General features: G+C 40.0%; 1 protein-coding gene across 3 annotated transcripts in view; it reads left to right on the top strand.

Moving 5' to 3' along the window:
* The window catches only part of mdfic (MyoD family inhibitor domain containing), a 115,226-nt gene that overhangs the window by 7,048 nt on the left and 86,635 nt on the right, over nucleotides 1-21,543 (top strand). For 2 of the 3 annotated variants that reach the window (XR_005709251.1, XR_005709252.1), the window contains exon 4: nucleotides 8,199-8,579. Coding sequence is in view for 1 of the 3 variants with exons in the window: in XM_040150688.1 (XP_040006622.1) it covers nucleotides 8,199-8,579; nucleotides 13,204-13,454 (632 nt within the window). In the remaining 2 variants the exon portion in view is untranslated. Of the gene's footprint in view, nucleotides 1-8,198; nucleotides 8,580-13,203; nucleotides 14,978-21,543 lie in introns of those variants that run through there. The other variant, XM_040150688.1, reaches the window with a different exon arrangement.

Below are 21,543 nucleotides of genomic sequence, written 5' to 3'. Positions count from 1 at the left end.
AGAGAGAAAAAAAATCAGCTAGTTCAAATGAGAGCAGCGCAGGGGGGATTACTTGGCCTATAACAGGGTTTTGGCTCCAACATTAAGGTTAAAACCCTTTTCTATTACTAAGATCTCTGCTTATGTTGCCCCAGCCAGCCCCGACCCCCTCGAGCTTCCAGCTCCTTGCCCCCTTCATGTTTGCAGGTTCAGTGCCTCTCTGCTAGGTCATTCTGTCAGGGCCCCTGATCAGTGGAGGGTGACCGGGGACCAGGGAATGGCTCCCGTCCAGACACATAGACAGCCACAGCCGACACAGGCCCTGACGAGTGCAATAAACCCCCCCCCCCCCCTCCTTCAGGCTAGAGCTAAAATCGATACAGGCGTCTCCGTGTTTAAAAAGCCACTCAGAGGCAGACGAGCTACTCTGTCTCAAAGGCTGATCTCTCAGCTTAAGGCCTTGATTGGCATCCCGAAGATGTGAGGCACTGACCCACAGCTGTCCCATTAGTAGGGGGTTAATGTTGAGATTGATACTGAGCAAATAAAGGAACTAGGTATGCGGGTATTTTGATAGACTGCCTATCCCCTCTCTGACCCAGAGACTGACCTCAGCTTTATTTTCGCTTTTAGGGAGTGGTAGCGCTACTGCCAGATCCTCATCTCTGACTCCCATAGCGGCTGCATGCATGCTGCATTTATTTGGTGTGTGTTGTTGTCCCTGTGTCTGCTGTATTGCAGGTGTATACCTTTTGAGTATATGTGCACAAGTACGAATGTGCGCATGTGCAAGTCTGCGAGCCAGCCGTTGAATTTCAAACGAATGAGTTTCCTGTGGAACTTCTACTTTGGTGAGGAGATTTTGAAGCCGGTGGAATATTTGAGTCATCCATGTAACTGAAACTGAACATACCCCCATTCCCCTCCTTCCCTCCCTGCTCTTCCCCTCCCGTTCACTCTTGCTCTGTTTTGCGCAGTTTTTGTTGGGTGGAGGGTGGAGCACATTTTTTGGAGTATGGTGCCTGCCAGCTCCCTCAGGCCTGCTCAGAGTCACGTCATAATTGATCTTTCTAGAAACTGTGGTAGCTAGCTGTGTAAAGCCTAAATCCGTGCAAGATGTGCAGCTTTTTACATATACTGCAGTCGAGCATCCAGCTGTCTTTTATACTACACTCTTTCTCCCTTCTAGGATGGTAGGAAAAAGATGAGGGAGAATGAAAAGCGTTTGACAAAGCTTAATGCAGAAACAGCCTCGTACAAATTCATCTCAGAAATGAGGAGAGAAGAGAATAAGGCACCATTTAGTGTCTCTCACAGCTGCCAGGTTGTAAAGCTTTGAACGCTCCTTGATGTCTTGCGTTCTGCTACATTAGCAGCACTCAAATTAGCACCATGCCAAATTCCACACAACAGTGGAGAGAACAGAAACTTCTGTGGCCGGAGCTTGGCCGTGAAGGGGTAGGCTGAGTGAGAATGACTTCCCCTCAACATGATTCATCTAAGAGAAAATGGCATCTCATTGGGAGTTTCAATGATTTAGATAGCAGTTAGACATATTAATCTGGGAAAATGTTCCGTTTTGAAATCAAAGGATAATTGATGACCCCCCTTCCTCCACCAACTGCCCTCCCCTTCCCATCTCACACACACACACACACACACACACACACACACACACACACACACACACACACACACACACACACGTGTACACACACACACACACACACACACACACACACACACACACGTACATAAACGTACGCACACCTTACCCAGCCTCATGCAATAAGTACACTGAGCAGTTCATGTTGTCAAATCAAGCTCTTGTCTTTCAAGTTGCCTTTCCTACTGTAAAATGTAATTAAACAGAACAAGGTCCGAAGGGGGTTATTTTTTCCACTCAATCAGCAGCAAAATTTGAAGTTAGGAAACCCCTGACACCCTGCTTCTCTCTTTGTTGGGTGGAGGAGGTAGAGGCGGTGGTGGCAGCGGCGGTTGTGGTGAGGGGGGATTGGAAATAATGTTAAGTGCTGTCTTCAAGTGTCACTTCCCCTTCAGCAGGTTGGACGAGCCAAATTTGAAAGACTGTCACAGTGAATTAAAACAGGGTGGAATATAAGTATGTCACCACTGAAAATGAGCTGAGCAATATCGGCTGACTGTCCTGGAATGGGATAGAAAAACAGACAAAAATGTGATGTTTCCTGCTTAACTGAGATGCTATACAATATGATCAGACTTGACAGGTGAAGACAGCTAATAGAGTTCTGTTGCAGGCTACCATAACACACCCACACACATACAGAGCATGTCACTTTTTCTGATGAAGATCCAATATCAGAGAGAGTAATTTAATTATCCTCAGTGGTCATTATCATTCTTGCAGCCATCATCGTCATTTTATCTTGGATAAATACAAAACTTTATTGGTGTGTGTTACCTGACAGGGACAGGATTGCTGTGTGATGTCCAGAGTCACTTTTTTTTTTTCATATCTGTTGGAGCAAGTGACATTTCTGTTAGCCTGTGTCAGGTCGCTATCCACTCTGTGTAAACGCTCAAGACAAGACCACTGACTTTCGCATGGCATCCACATCTTCACACCACAGGAGTCTAATTTTCTAATCACATGCTAGTTCTTGGTTGCCAGTTGACATCATCAATTTGCTCTCATTTCACACAGCTGATATCTGTATTATATTGATGCTAATAGTAAGGTTTTTTTTTTGTTTTTTGTTGTTGTTGTTGTTTTTGTTGTTGTTGTTGTGATGGGACACGTGAATGATGATCCTGGAGTCGCTTGTCTGTTCCTTCCGCATCCTTCTAGACAATAAAGAAAGTCCTTGTCCCAGAGTTTGGAAGGTCAAACAGTAAACGAGGCTTTGATACGCCCAAGGAAAATTTCAATCAGAGCCCTTTGTAATAACATTCATTGTACTATTTTCCTCTCTCTCTGTGTCCCTCTCACACTCTCTGCAGTTTAATTCCCCTGGTTTTGCGTCTATAAATATGGACATGGAAGATGTATAATTTCTAATGAGAAAATATATCCCTTTGGATTGAAAGGCAGGAGCTGTTCCACGTGCTGCTGTTTGTTAGGAGGAGAGATGATACCTCAGGCTGTTTTGGCAGAGAGAGGAGGGGGTGGCAGTGGTGGTGGTAAGAGGAGTCTGGCTAGGTCATTGCACATTTACAAATTAGCATTTCAATCATGCAGGTATATGGCCAGCCGAGCAGAAAATATACATGTTTTTCTAATAGCAGGCACAAAAGATAAACAAAACACTGCCCGTTTTTGTAGAATTAGCATTTCAGAGCTAACTGCTGCTATGTATTCTGCACGTTTCTGTTTGGGACTCGTAACTAAAAATAAAGGTGTCTCTTTTACTCTCATATTTCATTCAGTGTAAACTCACAAATTCTTAGCATTGTGTAATAATGGCTTTTAGGAGATGAATACAAGATCTGGGTTGTGGTGTTTATTTGGCTGACATGATGTGACATTTGAATAACTGTATGCTCTCTATGATGGGCATTCTAATAAGCCTAGGCAAACACCTTTCGTCTTCTTCTCCCTCTTTCTCCCTGTCTCAGGGGCATTAATATTAAAAAGGACTGAGCTTTAAAAGCACAGAGCTTGTGTGGTTTTTCAATCCGCTCCCTGCTTTACCTGCGACTCTTGGCATAGTGGTGTGCAAATGAGAATCTCCATACTGCCCTGTTTGACCTCTGTGTTATATTTTCATGTTCTTGACTATTTTAGAATTCTTGTTTATACAGCTCTGTTTCAGTTGACATGCATGCATGCATATTCCTTCCTGGATGGTCTGCCTTTGTGTGTCTGTGTGTCTGTGTGTCTGTGTGTCTGTGTGTCTGTGTGTCTGTGTGTGTGTGTGTGTGTGTGTGTGTGTGTGTGTGTGTGTGTGTGTGTGTGTGAGAGACAGACAGAGACACATACACATACACATATACACACACATATACACACACACATACACATATACACACACACACATATACACACACATACATACATACACACACACACAATCGCATACTCCTACTCTTCTTTCTTCTGTCTTTTGGGTGCAATTTCCAGCTCCCTCCTGTAGGACCTATTTTCTGTGACAAAAATGGAGGTGTTTATATACTCAGTTTTACATACAGAGCGATCCCCCACACAGCTCTGGCACAGCTCCAGCGCTCTCCAGGCACTCCAGTGCTTGGTCCCTGTGTGGCGCAGCCACTGAAGACTCAGTGACAAATGGCAATTATATTTGTGTGTTCTTCATGAATCCATCAAACACTGGCCTTTTAAAAATGCTCCCCAGATATTTGAGGCTGTCAGCTACTAGTAGCTGGGACCAAATTGGGATGCTGCTTAGACAGTCAAGAGCTACTCACCCCCTAGTTTCCCCTGTGATGTGTGTGACAGCGTGTGTAGGGAAATACCATGTTTTATTCAACTACAAATGTACACTCTCAACAGTTGTTGATGTGCTAGAAATAAGGCTGTTACAAGTCCAATTTGAAGTGTGTGTTTGTGTGTATGTATGTATATGTGTGTGTGCGTCCAGTTGTTCCTCCAGAACACGGTGCTTTAATGCAACCTGTCAGGCTGTGTGCATTCAGTTATCTCAGGACACCTACCCATCTCTACAAAGCTTGTGGCAACCGCACAACTCTTATGAGTCTTTTTAAACTTGCTGGGAGTTGTTCAAATCCAATTTTGATGCTGGCTGTGATTCCTGCTGTGTTGTAGGAACAATGCAGTAGCAGTGCATCTCTGTTGACCCCTCAAGATTTATTAACAGGCCCATCTTATATCTGCATAAATCACTTGAATACTTAGATATGGAGTCAAACTTTGCGTTCAAAAACTTCATTATTGCATTAACTTATCTTGAAATGATGAAATTCAATCTTTTGTAAATCCACAATAAAAGCTCATAGAATTTTATGCACCCTTCTAAAATGTCTATAATATAGTAAATTTCACAGTCTGATTAATTTTGGATTAACTAATACAATGGCTGTTGACGAATGCTGGCTTTTTCCTAAATCTATATTGTATGCAGTTTTACAGTACGCACTGAACAACCAAATTATCTTTTGGAGGTAGTGCTACACATTTTTCTTTCACTGCACTGCATGTACAGTGAAAGTTTTTGGTTCCCCAACTTACCAACCTAGCACAATTCCGACAGAACTTACTGTATTTCTACTTTTTCTCATTATGTCTTCATTTGTCTCATGGTGACTGTACAACTCTGTCATTGCCATCGTTGACAGTATCATCATTATCGTGAGCAATGATTATGAATATTATTCCACGGTGTCCGTTCATCTTAGTCACTGTGTTCATCAGGATAAAAATAAAGACTGTGACTATGTAAAGACGATCCAAGAACCTGCCATCGAAGCACACCACTCTGCAGACTTGAACCACTTTTTAGGGTTTTGCAGTGTGTTAGAAACCTGAGTTGCTGCTTATGTACTCTGGGTTTTATGTGGTGGTTTCTTAATAACTATTTGTACTTTGGTAAATTGAAGGCTTGACTTCCTCAAAAGGAAAGGTAATTATGCCTCCCACTCCACTTTGGCCTATTTGTGCATGAATGTGTGTTTGTGTGTATGACTCCATGTGGCTATTTCGCTTAACCGAAATGGGACAAAACGACTGTGTTATTACGCACGATACTATAGGTGATCAATTTGTTAAGGACCTGTCATCCTCTAGACAGGAGTTTACCGTGTTACATTGACTTGAAAATACTCAAGAAGCAAGTGAATTATTACTATTGTGTAGTGTTAGCTGCAAATCTTGCTATGTTTGTGCGTGTATGGGGAGGAATTTCCCTTGTCAACCCCATTAATGTCAGCCAGTGCTTTTTGTGTTTACACATCTAACGTATGAGGCTACATTTGAGGAATCAAATAATGTAAAAACAGTAGCGTGATTGGAAAAATTGTCTTTCTTGTTTCATTTGTTTTGAATCTTTTTCAGTGTAAATCTAAAAACATAAATTTGCCAGCAGTAATCCAGCCATCTTCATGAAGTGGAAATAGGACAAAAGTAACAGAATAACTCTTGACTTGCTGCTAGTTTGTAGTACTGTACATCACAGCCAAATGATGAGCTACCCTTTCTAATCTGGTTTGTGATTCCTGTTGATTAAAATATTTAGCTAGTTAGAGACTAACTCAACTTAACTGATTCCAGATCAGTATAATGTGATACAAAATTCAAAGATTAGAATTCCATTGTAAAAGAAAACCTTTTTCTAACATCTTCCTGGTAAGGTGAAAATCATCCTTGGCCAACCCAGTAAAGACCACTGTGTTGATGTGTAGGAAACCCTAGGGTGTGTGTGTTTCTAGCTTTCTTTATGATATTGGTTGTCCCAGATTTAAAAAAATGATGAAAAAAATAAGTGGAAAAACATACACAGTTGCAGCTGTCAGGGGTAAAACTGATGAACGACAACAGATGTAGCCTACTCTGAGTCTACTTGTTAGCAAGCTTTAGTCTCTCCTCACATTGTCATGGGCCGGCTGCGAGGCTTTTGTCTTTTGGAGAATAAAATCCATCAACCTGGTCTTAAATCACTGCATAATGAATTCTTTCGTATGCTACCCAGTTGACTAATTCAAATTGCATGGAATCCTGATCCCTAAAGTCTATATTTGTTTATCAGAGCAGCATGCAGAACCCTGAATGAAGAGAAGGCAAAACCCAGGGTGTGTATTTAATTGCTTTGTTTTACATCCACATTCACGTCCGGCCTCTCCCAGGGTGATGTGTTGTTAAAAAGCGCAAAGCCCGATTCCCACACTCTCCCACTCTTGTTAACTGTAATTGCACTTGTTGGTGAGCTGACAGAAAGAAAATAGAGATGGAAAGAAATTACCATCACCATATTAAGTTCTATATTTGCATCCACTTTGGAAAACTAGTTAATTTTTTAACAGCTGCAAAACACTTAAACAAGCCAGATAGAACAACGCAGCTGGTAAATAAGGCAAAATTCAGAGTTTGGTGGTGAAGATACCATATATATTCAATGCATATAAAAGTATAGAATAGAAAAAATGAGTAAGTATGGTTCACACAGACAAACTTAAAAAGAGATGAATAATTCACAAAATCTCAAGTTAACCATGCACTGGCGGCATGTGCACATGCACAGTGGCTCTGATGTGGAGGGAAGGTAATGTAGGAGTAACTCCCAGTAGACTTGAATGTGCAGGTGTTCCTCACAGTAAAATGCCATCTCCTTTTCTCACACACATCCTTCGCCTTCTTTCTTATCAGACAGGTCGATGTATCCTGACTTTTAGTGGCTGTCACACATACACTTAGAAAGACTAGTTGAGGACATCTCTGAGCTTTCAGAGGAAATGAGATCATTACTGTTGCAGACAGCAGCTATTTTGTATATGCACAATATCACAGGCTCTCTTTCTCTTTTTACAGCATTAATCTCTCCTTCTTTCACACTGTCTTAACTCACCTGGGTACTGCTCCCACAAATGTCTGTCTGCCTACAGCAGTGGCTTTTGTGAACCTGTCACATATAAGGTTCCTATATCTCTCCGCTTCTTTTTGTCATTCCAGGTTGAAATGTTTGCCATATGATCGATATTATCATATTAGGAAATGGTGGCAAGATTTGCTGAGAATGATTTCACTGAGAAAGGTGTCTCCAACGGTGTTCGTTTTGGAAGAACTGAACATCACAAGCTAGAATGACTTTAAATGGGAATAAAAAACGTGTAAGATGTAAGATGCAGAGAGTGCAGATAAAGTTCTCATTCAGTTAAAATAAAGTTACAAGGTTTAGCCCAATAATGGTGAAAGGTATCCTCAACTCTTTGTCTTCCATAAAAAATAGACATCATAAATGCTAAGTAAGTTATTAAAGTAAACCACTAGTTCCTTTTGGTGTTTTGTCTACATACCATGTAAAATTTATGTTTGAATAAACAAGCAATCTCCTTTTTTTATTTTATTTTTTCAATACTCAGTTTTATTTGTTTTATGTTAAGACCCGTAGCTCACAGGTGTGTCAGCTGAATGAATGCACGAAAGATGATGCACTAGGGAAATTTAATCACCTAAATACTAATTTAAGTAATTGTACTGAACCCACACACCCAACTTTTTATGGAACAAGAGTAAAAAAGATCCTTTCTTCTTCACGTTTCCCCTCCAGCTCAACCTCAGTCTCAGCCAGTGCCCTCAGAGCCTGCCGAGGGAGACACTGCCAAGGACCCAAATGGCTTTCGCCACAACAGCACTGGCACGCCCGTGCTGAGTAATGGCAGCAGAATCCACCCTGGCATCGGCAGTGCTGGGGCAACGCGCATATGCTCTTGCGGTGCCAACATCAGCACAGGCATCAAGGGTGGGTCAGGCCCTGGCACAAGAGCAGCGGCGACTGCACCAACTACAGAGCAGCCCAGGAGGCAGCCATCCACACCTGTGTCGCAGAGAATGCAGAGGAAATTGAGGTCCAGCTTGTCAGTCAATAGTGACAGCAGCAGACGCAGCAAAGGCAGTTCCACTGGGTCGCAAAAACCTCCTTTACCAGAGGGTGAGTATCCACACACCAGGTAATAATGACAGCGATTAAGGAGAGCACAAACCTATACACTCATTGAAAACTGATACTCATACTAACTTTTCTAACACTTGTTTGCTTGCATTCTTGTCTTTCTGTATCCCATCTTCTGTTGGTCATGAATTCCTTTCGTCTGTAGTAGGGATGTTTCTGGAAATTGTCAGGTCATTTTTAAAATGATTTCTACTGTGTATTGTTCCAGATACATCAGTGTTCATAAAAACGTAATGTATATATCTATATCTATATCTATATATATGTCTATCTATATATATATATATATCTATATATATATCTATATATATGTCTATATATATATAAATATGAACATATCGGTCATGATACCATTTAAAAAAAAAAAAAAAAACCTAAATTGGTCTATTTAAATAGTTGAAAAAGGAAATCATTTCAGTAATTAATCAAAGCAATGCAACAACCAATTCTTGTTGCAGTTCTAATGTCTAGTAAAATAAACATTCAATACTGTGCAGCTTTATTTTGTAGGAAAATAACAATAACATGATCAAATCATCCCTAGTCTGAAGTTGCACAGTGAAATGAGAGCGCCATCAAACCCTCACCATCAAAGGGATTTCTGTGTTGAAGGGCCTATTCTTGGGATACATTCCTGAAATAATACTGTATACGCTACTGATAATAAATTCTTACCTTCTCTCACCTTTTATGGATGGGAGTGCATGACCTCTCATATTTATCACTCCCGTCAAGCAAATGACGTCTTACCACTATTCCTGTGGTTTTTATTTTCTTTAACAACAAGTCAGAGAGTCCGTTTGCCATGCGGGGAAGCCGTCATTTTGTCAGGTGCAAGGCTGAGGTGAGTCCAGTAATGAAGGTCCTTTTCCATTGGGGAGATAGGTGTGACCGTCTAACGAGGCCTGAGAGCACGGGGTGCCTATTAAAAGTCGTGACCAGCCTCCTTCGGGCCCCTCACGTCCTCTCACACCTATTGGGGCCCTTTCTGGCTCTCCCTGCATCCAGTCGGCACCACCCTGGCTCTCATTAACAGGGCCTGGTCACATCCCTCCTCCAACTACTGTACTTGCTGTTCATGTGTTTGTGGACATGCATGTGTTCTTTATCCTTCCATAGCCCATACAGTATTAGGGTTTCGGCATGTTTCTTTAAAGTAGAGTGCCTATTCCTACTAATTCATCCAACCCAAGGCCTTTGCTGCTTTGTTTGTTTTTAACTCTGAGGTGATGATGAAAAAATGATATTTAAATATATATAAATTTAAATGAAGGAGAAAAGTGGACAGTCAGATCTTTGATGATGCTGTACTTGAAATATGCATCAGATCGAGTTACAGGTGAACAAAACAAGGAGTCACACAACGGTGAATGAGTAAAGGTGGGATGCATCCACCAGAGATATTCCAGACACATCATGTTTTCAACATCTTAATTGGAAAAGAACAGAAGAGAGAGGGCTAAAATAAAATAAAACAGCTCAACAAGTCTCTCATTATGGTTTTTATGTTGCTTATTTGCAGACACAAGAGCTTTCAGAATCAATATGTTAGCTCTCAACTATTTATTTCCCCCAGGAAAACAGCCAAGCTGTTGTGTTTGAATGTTTACACGGCTTAACATAATCTGTTTGCCTGTGAAATTAGCCTCCTAAACAGCCCCCTGAACACAGGAAATAAAAGGAGTAAGCTAGCATGAACTAGCTCTGGGGATTCTGCCGCTCCCTGTGTTTCTTGGCACACGCCGTTGGCACCGAAGCCAATCTGTGATAACAGCGCAGCTTCTGGGGAGTCATTTACCACACTGCTTTTGTTCAGCAGGGTGGGTTGTCTCAACTCTTGTCATCCACTTTGTGTTTTTGTTAATGGTGTGTAATCAGTTAAGGTCTCCAAGCTGCTTTAGCCTTGTTTAGAGATTTAGAGCCAAGGCTGTGGATGCAGTATTTTCCTGAGCTATTAACCTAGATGTGTTTGTCTGTGTGTGTAAGCTCTAGTCTTCTAGTTTCAACTTTTCCCTCAGTCATACATTATAAGCAGAGCTGCTTTAAAGTGCATGTGGTGGACCTCCACTATCCAGCCCACATCCTCTGCCCTCTTTACCCTTGTGTGCCTTCTGTACATTCCCTTGGCCACCAAGGCTTTCTCTGATCAATCTCTCTCTTCATCTTTGTCTGTCTAGCCATCTTGCTCTCTCTCTCCCTCTTTGTGAGTTTGAATGTTTTGCACAGCTTGCCGCTCCGAGGCCCATCCAGCTTGTTTTGTGTCATGCCGCTCCCTTTTTTTTTGTGATGTTAGCTTTCCAGATGTCTCAAACTATTTCCTCAGAGGCACCGGACGCTGCTTTTGGCCCTGCAAGCTCTGGGCTTCATCGCCGCTCGCTGACATTAAACAGGAGCAGTGTCAGTGTGTGCTATTCTGTCTGTCTGTTGCTTGGTTTCACTCTGTGTCTCTGTCTGCCTTTCTGTCTGTCTCTCTCTCTCTGTTTTCATGGAGATGTGCGATGCGTCCAGCTCTCTTGTGTACAGTATACGACCCCCCCGCTCCTCTCTTTCTTGCTGGCTTCTCTAAGATCAAGACTAATCGCTGGTGTTGAATTATACATCCAAGTGAATATCTGAGATGGCCGGCTGCTGTTTAATGCCTATGTACTGTGTTTATATCGTATTCACAGTCTACTGTTACAATCTGAACGCTGGCATGTCTATACCCTCTGGGTCCTTCAAAGTTTGTTAGCCTGAACTTTGAGGTTTTACACACGCCGCTGTGGCCGGGCAGCGTTTATTGCTCTCACTGGCATTTTGTTGCACTCAGATGGCAGTACACTACAGTAGATACCAGTATACAATGTGGTATGAGTTTTGTTATGCTTGCATGAAACAAATCCACAGTCTGCCTAAGAGTAATTTACTGCATGTCCACACCAGATGTTCAGTAGTGAAGGACTTATTCTTATGCCTCTGCCATCACTGCCAGTGTTATGGTCTCAGATAAGGATAATAAGATGCATTCAAACTTCAGGCAACCTCACAGACACGTACACACACTTGCTCGTTTCATGTTCTCTATCTTGTTTGTATCGCAGTCAGCTAGTGCTTCTGGTCAGCTCTGCAGCCCTGAGCACCGCAAAAATAGGAAAAAAATCCCCTTTACTTTGATTAATCAAACATGAGCATCCAGTAGTCCTTAGCTTGCCTTCCCATGCTGTCCTCCACACTCTCCTCCTTTCACTTTCCCTCTAACCCAATCAGTAACAGCCCCATCTGACAGCTCAAGATGGCCTGATGAAAGTTATGCAAATGTGCCCTGTTTGTAATGCTATTTTTCTGCATCCATCCACATCATGTCTTTTTAACACTCCAAAGCAGTGGCGCTGTGCTGGCCTTGGTTCAAAAAGGAGACAGCTGCAAGGAGTGTATGCCAGGTTCACTTAGCGAATGATATTTAGTATGATTTAGTGACCTGGATACAACTGCAGAAGTTCTAGTGTGGAGCAGCTTGATAAATTACTACATAAATTGTGTGCATTTATCTGTTATTTGTGTGTCTGTGAGGTGTGAATGAATAGTCATTGTTATATTTATTTAATCTCCCCTTTGTAAACGAATCATTTCTTGTTTCTGTTTTTTTTAAAACCCTGCAACACACTGAACATTTTTATTCCAACTTGATTTTTTTTTTTTCACTATTTGGAAAAAGTTACTTCAGCTCTTACAACTGACAAGTTTAGGTCAGTTTAAGTTGTTTTGTTACACAGGAGAATGGGTAAATTAAGTCTTTGATTTAATTAGTATAAAACACCTCTATTAAAGAAAAATTAAAGCTTAAATTTCATGTAATGATGTTTCCTGGCAAGAGTTAAAACATTTGGTATTACAACTCTTACATACCATTTCTAACATACCGAATTTTTTAAGTAAAACTTTACATTTGTTCCTATTTCATTACCAATTCAAACAAACAAAATAGCAATTTAATGAAATGTGTAACTAATTCAGCCATTCAGAAACAGATTTGTGATGGCTAATGGGCACATTGGTAATTTAAAGGGGAACTCTGCTGTGAAACAACAAGCTGAAACTCACCACCAGCCACATAAAGTGAAGAGGTTAAATGTTAATCAGAGGTGTGAGCATTGCCAGCTTTAATCCAGCTATTTGCCAGGGAGAGACTCTTGGACTTTGCTAATCATCTTTGTGTGATCAGCCTAGCAGTTTGCATGATAATGCCACAATTATTTAACAGTCCGTTAATCAAAACTGCAGGAGAGGAATTCATTTCCTTGAATTTCTCTTATTTCCTTTATCCCCCCTGCCTAGTTAGCCCTCACCCTTTTGCCACATACCTACTCTTTTGTACCTGTCAGCCTGCCGAGCATGAAAGTCCTCGCTCACTCTGCACTGTTTTAACAGGCATTAATTTTGGTGAAAATAAAATTTAAAATATTAAATAATATTTAAAATACGTAATGAATTCATACATTTATAGGCAGTTGCAGTTTTGTATGTTTTGTGTTTGTGTTTTTGTTCTTTTTTTAATGATTTATTTGATTCACATATTTATTTCACATTACAACTTGTCACCCTGGCTGGTTTGATATGGACACAGACTGCTGCGTCCACTGCATCTTGGCCTGCCTGTTCTGTGAGTTCCTGACGCTTTGCAACATGGTGGCGGCACAAGCCTCCTGCGGCGCATGCACATCAGAGGCTTGCTGCTGCTGCTGCTGTACTGACGACCTGGGCGATGACTGCAACTCCCCCTGTGACATGGACTGTGGCATCATGGATGCTTGCTGCGAGTCCTCAGACTGCCTGGAAATCTGTATGGAGTGCTGCGGCATCTGCTTCCCTACATAGAGAGGCCTATGCTGGTGTGGACCAGGGTGTGGTAACTGGACCCTGGAAGAAAATATAGAAGGACACTGCTGCTGCTGTCACTTTCAATTCAGCAACAGACAGAGGGAACAAGTTGTTTTTGTGTGTCTGTGTGTGTGAGTGTGTGAGTGTGAGTGTAATGGTCTTCATATGTGTTTGTGGATGTCCCTTTTTTTTGTGATGTGTGATGACTGTTGAGTGTGTGAAATAGTATGATGCAGTTTAGTAAAGCATGCTTTGAAAGATGTATTTTGACACTGGGCTTCTCCATCAAACCAGCTCAGCAGGGACTAGAAGCAACTTTAGATATATGAACATGTGAGTTAAATCTTCAGTTCATAGTGAGTTGATTCTATTAAGTATTCTATCCTTGGCAAAAAAATGATTATCACAGACTGCCTTTGAAGATTTTGTTGTTACATCAGGAATGCTGTCTAATTATATTGTATCTTTTTTTTTTGGTCATTTTGGTGAGGGACATGTTGCATACACTAAACAAAATGACAACATTTACTCTGTTTTTATTTTCAATACTTGTGTTTTTTGATGCTCAGAAACTGAGGTTGCAGTCTTAGTACTGTACAACACTGTAAAAAGTTTGTGACAGTTCGTACATTCTTAGTTGCATACTGTAATTTTCCAACACAGACTCTCTTTTACACATCATCTACTGTAGCACTGTAGAACAGTTTAAAATGGTGAAATATCAAAGGTGAATCAGGACATCATATCATCTGCTACTTTCTGACACTAAGGGTAAAGAATGGGATGTGGACAAAATGCTTATACTTTTCTATTTCAAGTTTTTAAAAAAAAAAAAAATGAAATGGCTTATTATCACAGAAATAAACTGCACAAAATTGCTGATAGCTAAATCTTACAAAGTACTGGAATGTCTATGAAAACATTTTTATACCAAAGAATCTCATCTCACACCTCCTTGTCTGGCAGTATTTGAAGCCTTGGCTTTACTGGAAATATAGTGCAGAACCTCACATTTTTTTTATACATTGTACAGTTTTCTGCGATGTTAAGATAAACAATGACTTTGAAAGTCCTCCTCTAATGTCAGCAGTCAGTGACTAGGCTTTATCAGCTCCATATGGTACAAGTCTTTTCTGTGATGCTATTTTACACACACTGTGTAAGTATGACTTGTTGAACTGCACTCTGTTCATGAGGGTTGTGATAAGGAATTAAAAAATGGTGACCCTGGTTGCCATATAAGCGGCTTTTGGGTATCAAGCCAAGTGACTCACAATACAAAAAAAGGAATCATGAACTGTCATGTTGAAATGGTAAACTAATGCAGGGTAAAGGCAGTTTTCTTCTCCTTTTTTTTTTCTGTTCCTTAATTCTGTGTATTTCAAGATGAGGTTGTGGTGAATCACCAGTAGAGTCATTTTCTTGTCTTGGAGATGTGCTTTGATGTTGTTTAAGTGATGATACTTAATGCTGGCCCTCATTAGCACTGCTTGATGAATGGTTTAAAAAAAAAAAAAAAATTAAAAAAAAATGTCCTTTCGTAATGCCAACAAAGATAATGTGCTGTCATGTACAGCTCGTCTTAATGGCGCACTGTTATTTTGTATAAGGAGGTTGGATGGGCACCTCTGCAGCAGAGACTGGAAAAAGTAAACCTCATTTTCATGTTTATGATAAACTCAAGCCACAAGTTTCTTATGGACCAAAGAGTGTCAAGAAAACACGATATAGATAATGTGAAGAATTTATCTAAAAGAAAACATATACATGTAGCTACAGTAGGTGTCCTCCTATACTATACTGTTATTTTTTTTTTATATTCTGTGCCTTGCAGTTGATCCTTCTCATTTGCATATTTTTTTCACTTGGAGTTCACAACTCATCGATTGGTTTTGTACATTATTTTCAATCTCAAAGAGAACAGTTTTTTTTAAAAATAAAACATTACTAAAAAATTAATGACTATTGTTCTGCACTAATTTCTTAAACTGTACATTTTGTGTTGATAATTTCTTCATCATATTCGAGTTGTTAGACTAGCAAACTCTTCTCAGTCATCTCCGAGATTTCCCAGGGGCAAAATGTGACAAATAAAGCTCTCTTCATTTTGGATGTGGAGTGTTTTGTATCTCACATTTTGGCATTAATTTAAACATATAATTTACATTTTGTTTTAAGTGACTCAGGAAGATTGTTAAGAAGACACTGTCATATGAACATTTTTTTTTTTTTTTGTTGCTGATACTAATTCTGGCACATTGAGTGACTAAACAGTGATTAACAGTAGTCATATACGTTCAATTTCTAAGTTTCAGTTCAGTTCTAAGTCTCAGTTTTAAACAGTTGTGTTACAATAACCAAATAGAGCAACAATTAGCTGTTTAATCAGCTGACACGAACGATTGACATTAAATTCATCAGAAACTATTTTGATCAATGTTTAACCATTTTAGCGGGACCAGGACATTTGCTGGTTCTAACTTCTCAAATTTGATGATATTTTGCTTTTCTTTGTCAGTCATGATAGTAAATCTCCTTGGGTTGTGGGAAATTAGAACTAGCATTTTTCAGTTTTCTGATAGTTTTTGGACCAAATGATGAATTGCTTAATGAAGAAAATCGGCAGCAGATTGGCCGATAATGTAGAGAATTGCCAGTTGCAGCCCTGACGCTAAATGTAATTTGAATACAGATTGCTGCAGGAGCTGGTGCCATTACCCTCTAGTTGTTCTATTTGTCTCCTAAATATTAGTTGTGCTGCTTCTTGTTACTGACTCTAGTCCTGGTTGAAATTGCTCAACATGCATTATTATCACAGAAAATGGTTGCAAACATTGCAGTCTTCAATTATATCATAATGCCTGACTTACAAATCTCTAATGGGAGACTTGTGTGTTCTGAATGCCAGGTTGTAATTTCTTGTTCTTTCTCCTGTGGTTGGGGCAGCGGTGCAGCAGAAAGTGGAAGTTTCAGGATAGCCACATGTCTAACCTCTCACCTCTTTCACAGCTCTGTGTTGCATTGTCCTTCTCCTCTGGTCCTTTCTCTATTAGAGAGGGTGCTCAGAGTGCAGCATTAGCACTAACATGGAAACATGACCAGCAACACTCAGTGAGGTCATCAGGGAGCAGGGACCTCCTGCTGGCTGGAACAGCAGTCTGACCTTCAGCCGACACCACCCCCTGTTAACCCCTCAATTAACCTCCACGTCAGCCCCCCTGCTGGAAGAGAAGAGAGGAGGAGACCCCCCCCCTTCCATTCTATCTTTATTTCCTTTTATCATTTTCTGCCTGGATACACCCTGGCCCCAGGAAATTACCATCTTATTTCACTAATGCGTTAGGGGAAAATATCAGTGTCCAGAAAGTCTGTAATCACACAGGAGTTGCACTTTTCTGTCTTTCTTTCTTTCTTTCTTTCTTTCACTTTGTTCTACGTTCACAGAGGAGGCGTAGGGTTGAAAATATTAGAAGCTCCAGGTAGAGTGCAATGACCTTTTCACAAAGTCGTCCACCTTTCCACTCCTCTAATCAATCCCCCTCTGATCGCTCACTGTGTGCTGGATTGTAATGTCACAATTAGGATGGCTCCATTGTTTCTGTTTTCCGTCTGGGGATAAATTCAGCACTTCTCTGATCTCAAGGTCACTTCTCTTACAATATTAAATAAATTAGAGTGTGGCGGTAGCCACCTCCTCCGACTAGCTGGGTATTCATCCATCCATCCCTCCCTTCTTCCTGCTCAATTGGGTGGGATACAACTCTTTCACTCAGAAAATGAAAGTCTCCTGCCCTTGGCCACGAGAACAAATTACTGCTTTTGCTGTTGCTTTATGTGAGAAAAAAAGCAGATGGGTACATTAATGGTGTTTTGTTTCCTTCATTTTCGTATCGGAGGCAGACCTGAGAGTTGTATACTGATAAGATTATAACCATATTATAATTACATATAATATGACTAATTAGACAGGACAAGAGGGGGTTGCAGTAATATGTGACACTTCTCTTTATTCACCATCTGTTTTTTCCAGATGGAACATCAATACTTTTTTGTCAAATGGCAGAAAATGTGACTGCATGTGCTTTTCCCCCCCCAATCCTCTGTCAATCCATAAGATTCATAACAGCCATAATTAACTGACTGTTAGCATTGAGGTGATTCATTTTTATGTATTTATGATATTGTATTGTGAGTCATTAAAGATAATCATACAGATACATTAACTGTCAACATGTGTGTGCTACTTTTGCATGTTGAGCACCCCATAAAAATTACATGCACTGTCGCATTATGGTATGTGTCATAATAGATCGTAAACATGACGTTATATAAGTTTGTAGCTAAATTGTTTAATACTGCAGTACATAAAGCATGTGGTCTTAAATTATTCAGTCTTTTGCATTTGTATTTGTAAACCTAAAATGATGCAGTGCTCTCATCATGTATGTGTGTACCTACTCTAATGCACCACCATGTCATTTTTCCTCCTCCTCACTCGTGTCAAAGTTTGAGAGACTTGACCTCCCTGTTTAGACTTGTGGCATGACATTAAAATAAGATGAGACGGTCTTTCAGAGGGCTGTGCAAGGAAAAAAAACAGGAGAGTTCAAGTAATGTCACTTTCAATTAATCTCCTCAGGTAGTGGCCCCATTAGCCCTCACACAAGGGCCTGGTTTACAATGCAAATAGGGTCATTACCTGAGGACTCTAATTGACTTTGACAAGAGGCCAATGTAGCCTGCCTCCTTACACCACGTGTTATTTGTTTGTTATTTCTCTCGCACAAATTATTAATGTGGTTGCCAACATGAAAAGAGCATAAAAATTGGATTAGCAGTGACATAATGCTGATAAGATATTATTTTCTTGTTTATTTTTTAGGCAGCAGGAAGCGTGGCATGTTTGTTAAAATTTGTAAACTTTTTATACAAAAAACTCAAATTCAACACGCAGAAATGACATCAGTCTCAGAACAGAGTCTCAACAATGAAACTTAAATGATTTCCAAGTGAAATATTTGTATCCTTTGTTCCTGTCTCTTCTTAGAGTAACAATGTGTGATCGTAGTCATACCTTAAATATTTAAAGACCCCCTTTTGCTATAGCTTTGCTGTGGTACATGGGCCTCTCACTGCTTCTAATCTCCTTGTTACCTGGAGGCGTCGCCACGGTGATGCAAAGATAACATGTTGTAGTTACCGAGATCACGAGACTTGAGCTTGAAAACCCCTGGATGGGGCACGGTGAGGTTCAAAGTTTCTGCCTCACGTCATGCCCTGTAAAGACAGTGCCGACTACATCTGCCTGAGAGAAAGAATCAGACAGGAATGAAAGGAAAGAACAGACACAGCGATGTTTTCAAATCATTTCCTTTCTACCTCGGCATTGCAGAAAACATCCCCTCCTTCCTCACTTCCCCACAGTTCAGATGTTGTGGCGTCTCAAACTGTACATGCAAGTGGAATATTTTCGTTGAGGCCTTGATTTCTGCGTTATGTGTGCTTGTGTTCGGTTAGGGTTTGTTTCACAGCCTGCACAGGCCTTCAGACAGAGTAACAGAAGCAGTGGTCTTGGACCTGTAAATAAGACATCAGCTTAAAGTTGAACACTTTGAACTTTTCTATTTTCCTTCCGCCCCTCCGTCTGAAAGGCAGTGGACCGTGGGAGAGGCAAATTGAGAGGGACGTGTGGACTAGGGATGCCTGTTTATTTGCTTGTACACGCTCCTTGAGCTATAAATGAGATGTCACCTTTGTTACATGTCATTTGCTGATGTGGACGTGTTGCGGTCTCCCAAGCAGGACTTTTGATTGTTTGTTCTTAACATCACTTAAATGAATGAGGGCTCCACTGGCCTCCAGTCATCTGGATCTCGTGGACGATTGGCAGGTTGTTTGGCAGGCACGCTTGTTCTGTTAAAGTTTATCTGAGCATTTACAACCGCAACAGAACAGGATATGTTTATGATAAACTGGTTGCTCTTCTTGTCTTTCACAGATTTACAAAACACTCAGATTTTACAGTAACACTCCTGTGTCACTTAGAAACACACTGAAATATATGATTTTGAAATAAAGATGTCTTTTGCAATTTTAGTTTCAAGCACTGGCACTTTTCTTAGATTTTCTAGTTCTGGCAAGTGAATCAGTTCATGATAAAAACTCAAAGTGCCAGCAAAGGTTGGTTGCTCTGCAGCACAATAATCTCCTTTTCATAAATTGGGGTGTTTATGTTCCTTTAAGATCAACTGAACTTTTCGTGCATCAAACCATATTTATTTTTCACAGCTTGAGCATAACCATGAGCACAAACAGAAAATTTCCCTGATGGTGGTTGGAATAAGGCATGTTTACAGAGCAGAGATGTGTGTTTGTGTGTATATGTCTCCTCTTTACCCAACTCAGCCAAGCCACCCCGCCCAGACATGAAGCAAAGAGAGAGAAAGGGCATCTAGTAGCTTACCTCCCTCCATGCAGAAAGAAAACACGGATCAAGGTCTTAATAACACCAGCCATTGTGGCAAATATATAGGACTCAACTTTCCGCTTGGAGCAGCCTCTTCACATTGAGTTAACATGACTGACAGGCAAAGCTTCACACACACACATTCACACACACAAATATGCTGGCTCTAACATACTTTGTAAAAACTGGCAAAAAGAGTATTTTTTCCATATTCCACTTAGGCAGACTCAAAACTGTTGTTTCTCCTTTCCTTTTTACAAATAAACAAACAGAGTTAATCGTTTGTCAGAACTGTTAAAGTGATTTCCTGCTACAGAGTAAATCTCTAAGCAATGACTTGCTGTAAGGGTTGTCTCATATCCTTCACCACAAACAACAACAATACAGCAGGGATAACCCCCCTACGAACAGATGCTTTGCCTCATTGTGTTTATTTGCCTGTCAGTCATCCTTAATTGTGTCATCTGCTACAAATAATCACATCTCCTGTTGCGTCTTTGTTTGCACACCGTTCAGCAACAAACTGCCGTGGTGAAAGTGTGTTTTTGATGATGTGTAGTGTGCAGTGCAAATTCAAAGAAAGGTAACTAGGCATTGGCAGTGTGTTTTGTACACATGCCGTAGGGAATTTGATATGTGGGGAAAGTTTACAGGTGTGCATCAGCAACACCTGCTCACATCGTCATCCAGAAGAGAACTTCATAAAGTTTAATTAACGTGTGCGTAAAGGGATCATTGTCAGGGTAACTGCAGGACTGTTTCATACATGCACTACCACACACAAGTGGTGTTTTAGATTTATTTTGTGTTTTTTAAGTAAGCCTCAAAGGGGTGGTACATCCATTACAATTACAAAAATATATATATGTGTGTGTGGGTGTGTATATGTATGTGTGTGTATATATATATGTATGTGTGTGTATATGTGTGTATGTATATGTGTGCGTATATATGTGTATGTATATGTGTGCGTATATATGTGTATGTATATGTGTGCGTATATATGTGTATGTATATGTGTGCGTATGTGTGTGTATATGTGTGTATGTATATGTGTGTATATGTATGTGTGTGTATATGTGTGTGTATATGTGTGTATATATATGTGTATATATATGTATATATGTATGTGTATGTATGTATATGTTAGTGTGTATATATATATGTATATATGTATTTGTATGTATGTATATGTACGTGTGAACATACGTGTATATATATGCATGTACATGTATGTATGTGTATATGTATGTATATATGTGTATATGTGTATATATATATATATATATATGTGTATATATATATATATATATGTATATATATATATTTACGTATATATATATGTATATATGTACGTATATATATGTATTTATACATGTATGTATATATATATGTTTACATGTATGTATATATATATGTATACATGTATGTATATATATATGTATACATGTATGTATATACATATGTACGTATACATATATACATATACATATGTACGTATACATATATACATATACATATGTATGTATATATATGTATGTATATATATGTATGTATACATATATATGTACGTATATGTGTATGTATATGTGTGCATGTACGTATATGTGTATATATGTA

This window comes from Xiphias gladius, chromosome 2 (assembly GCF_016859285.1).
Source record: "Xiphias gladius isolate SHS-SW01 ecotype Sanya breed wild chromosome 2, ASM1685928v1, whole genome shotgun sequence".
Taxonomy (NCBI): Eukaryota; Metazoa; Chordata; class Actinopteri; order Istiophoriformes; family Xiphiidae; genus Xiphias; species Xiphias gladius.
This window is presented reverse-complemented; position numbering and strand designations above follow the sequence as displayed.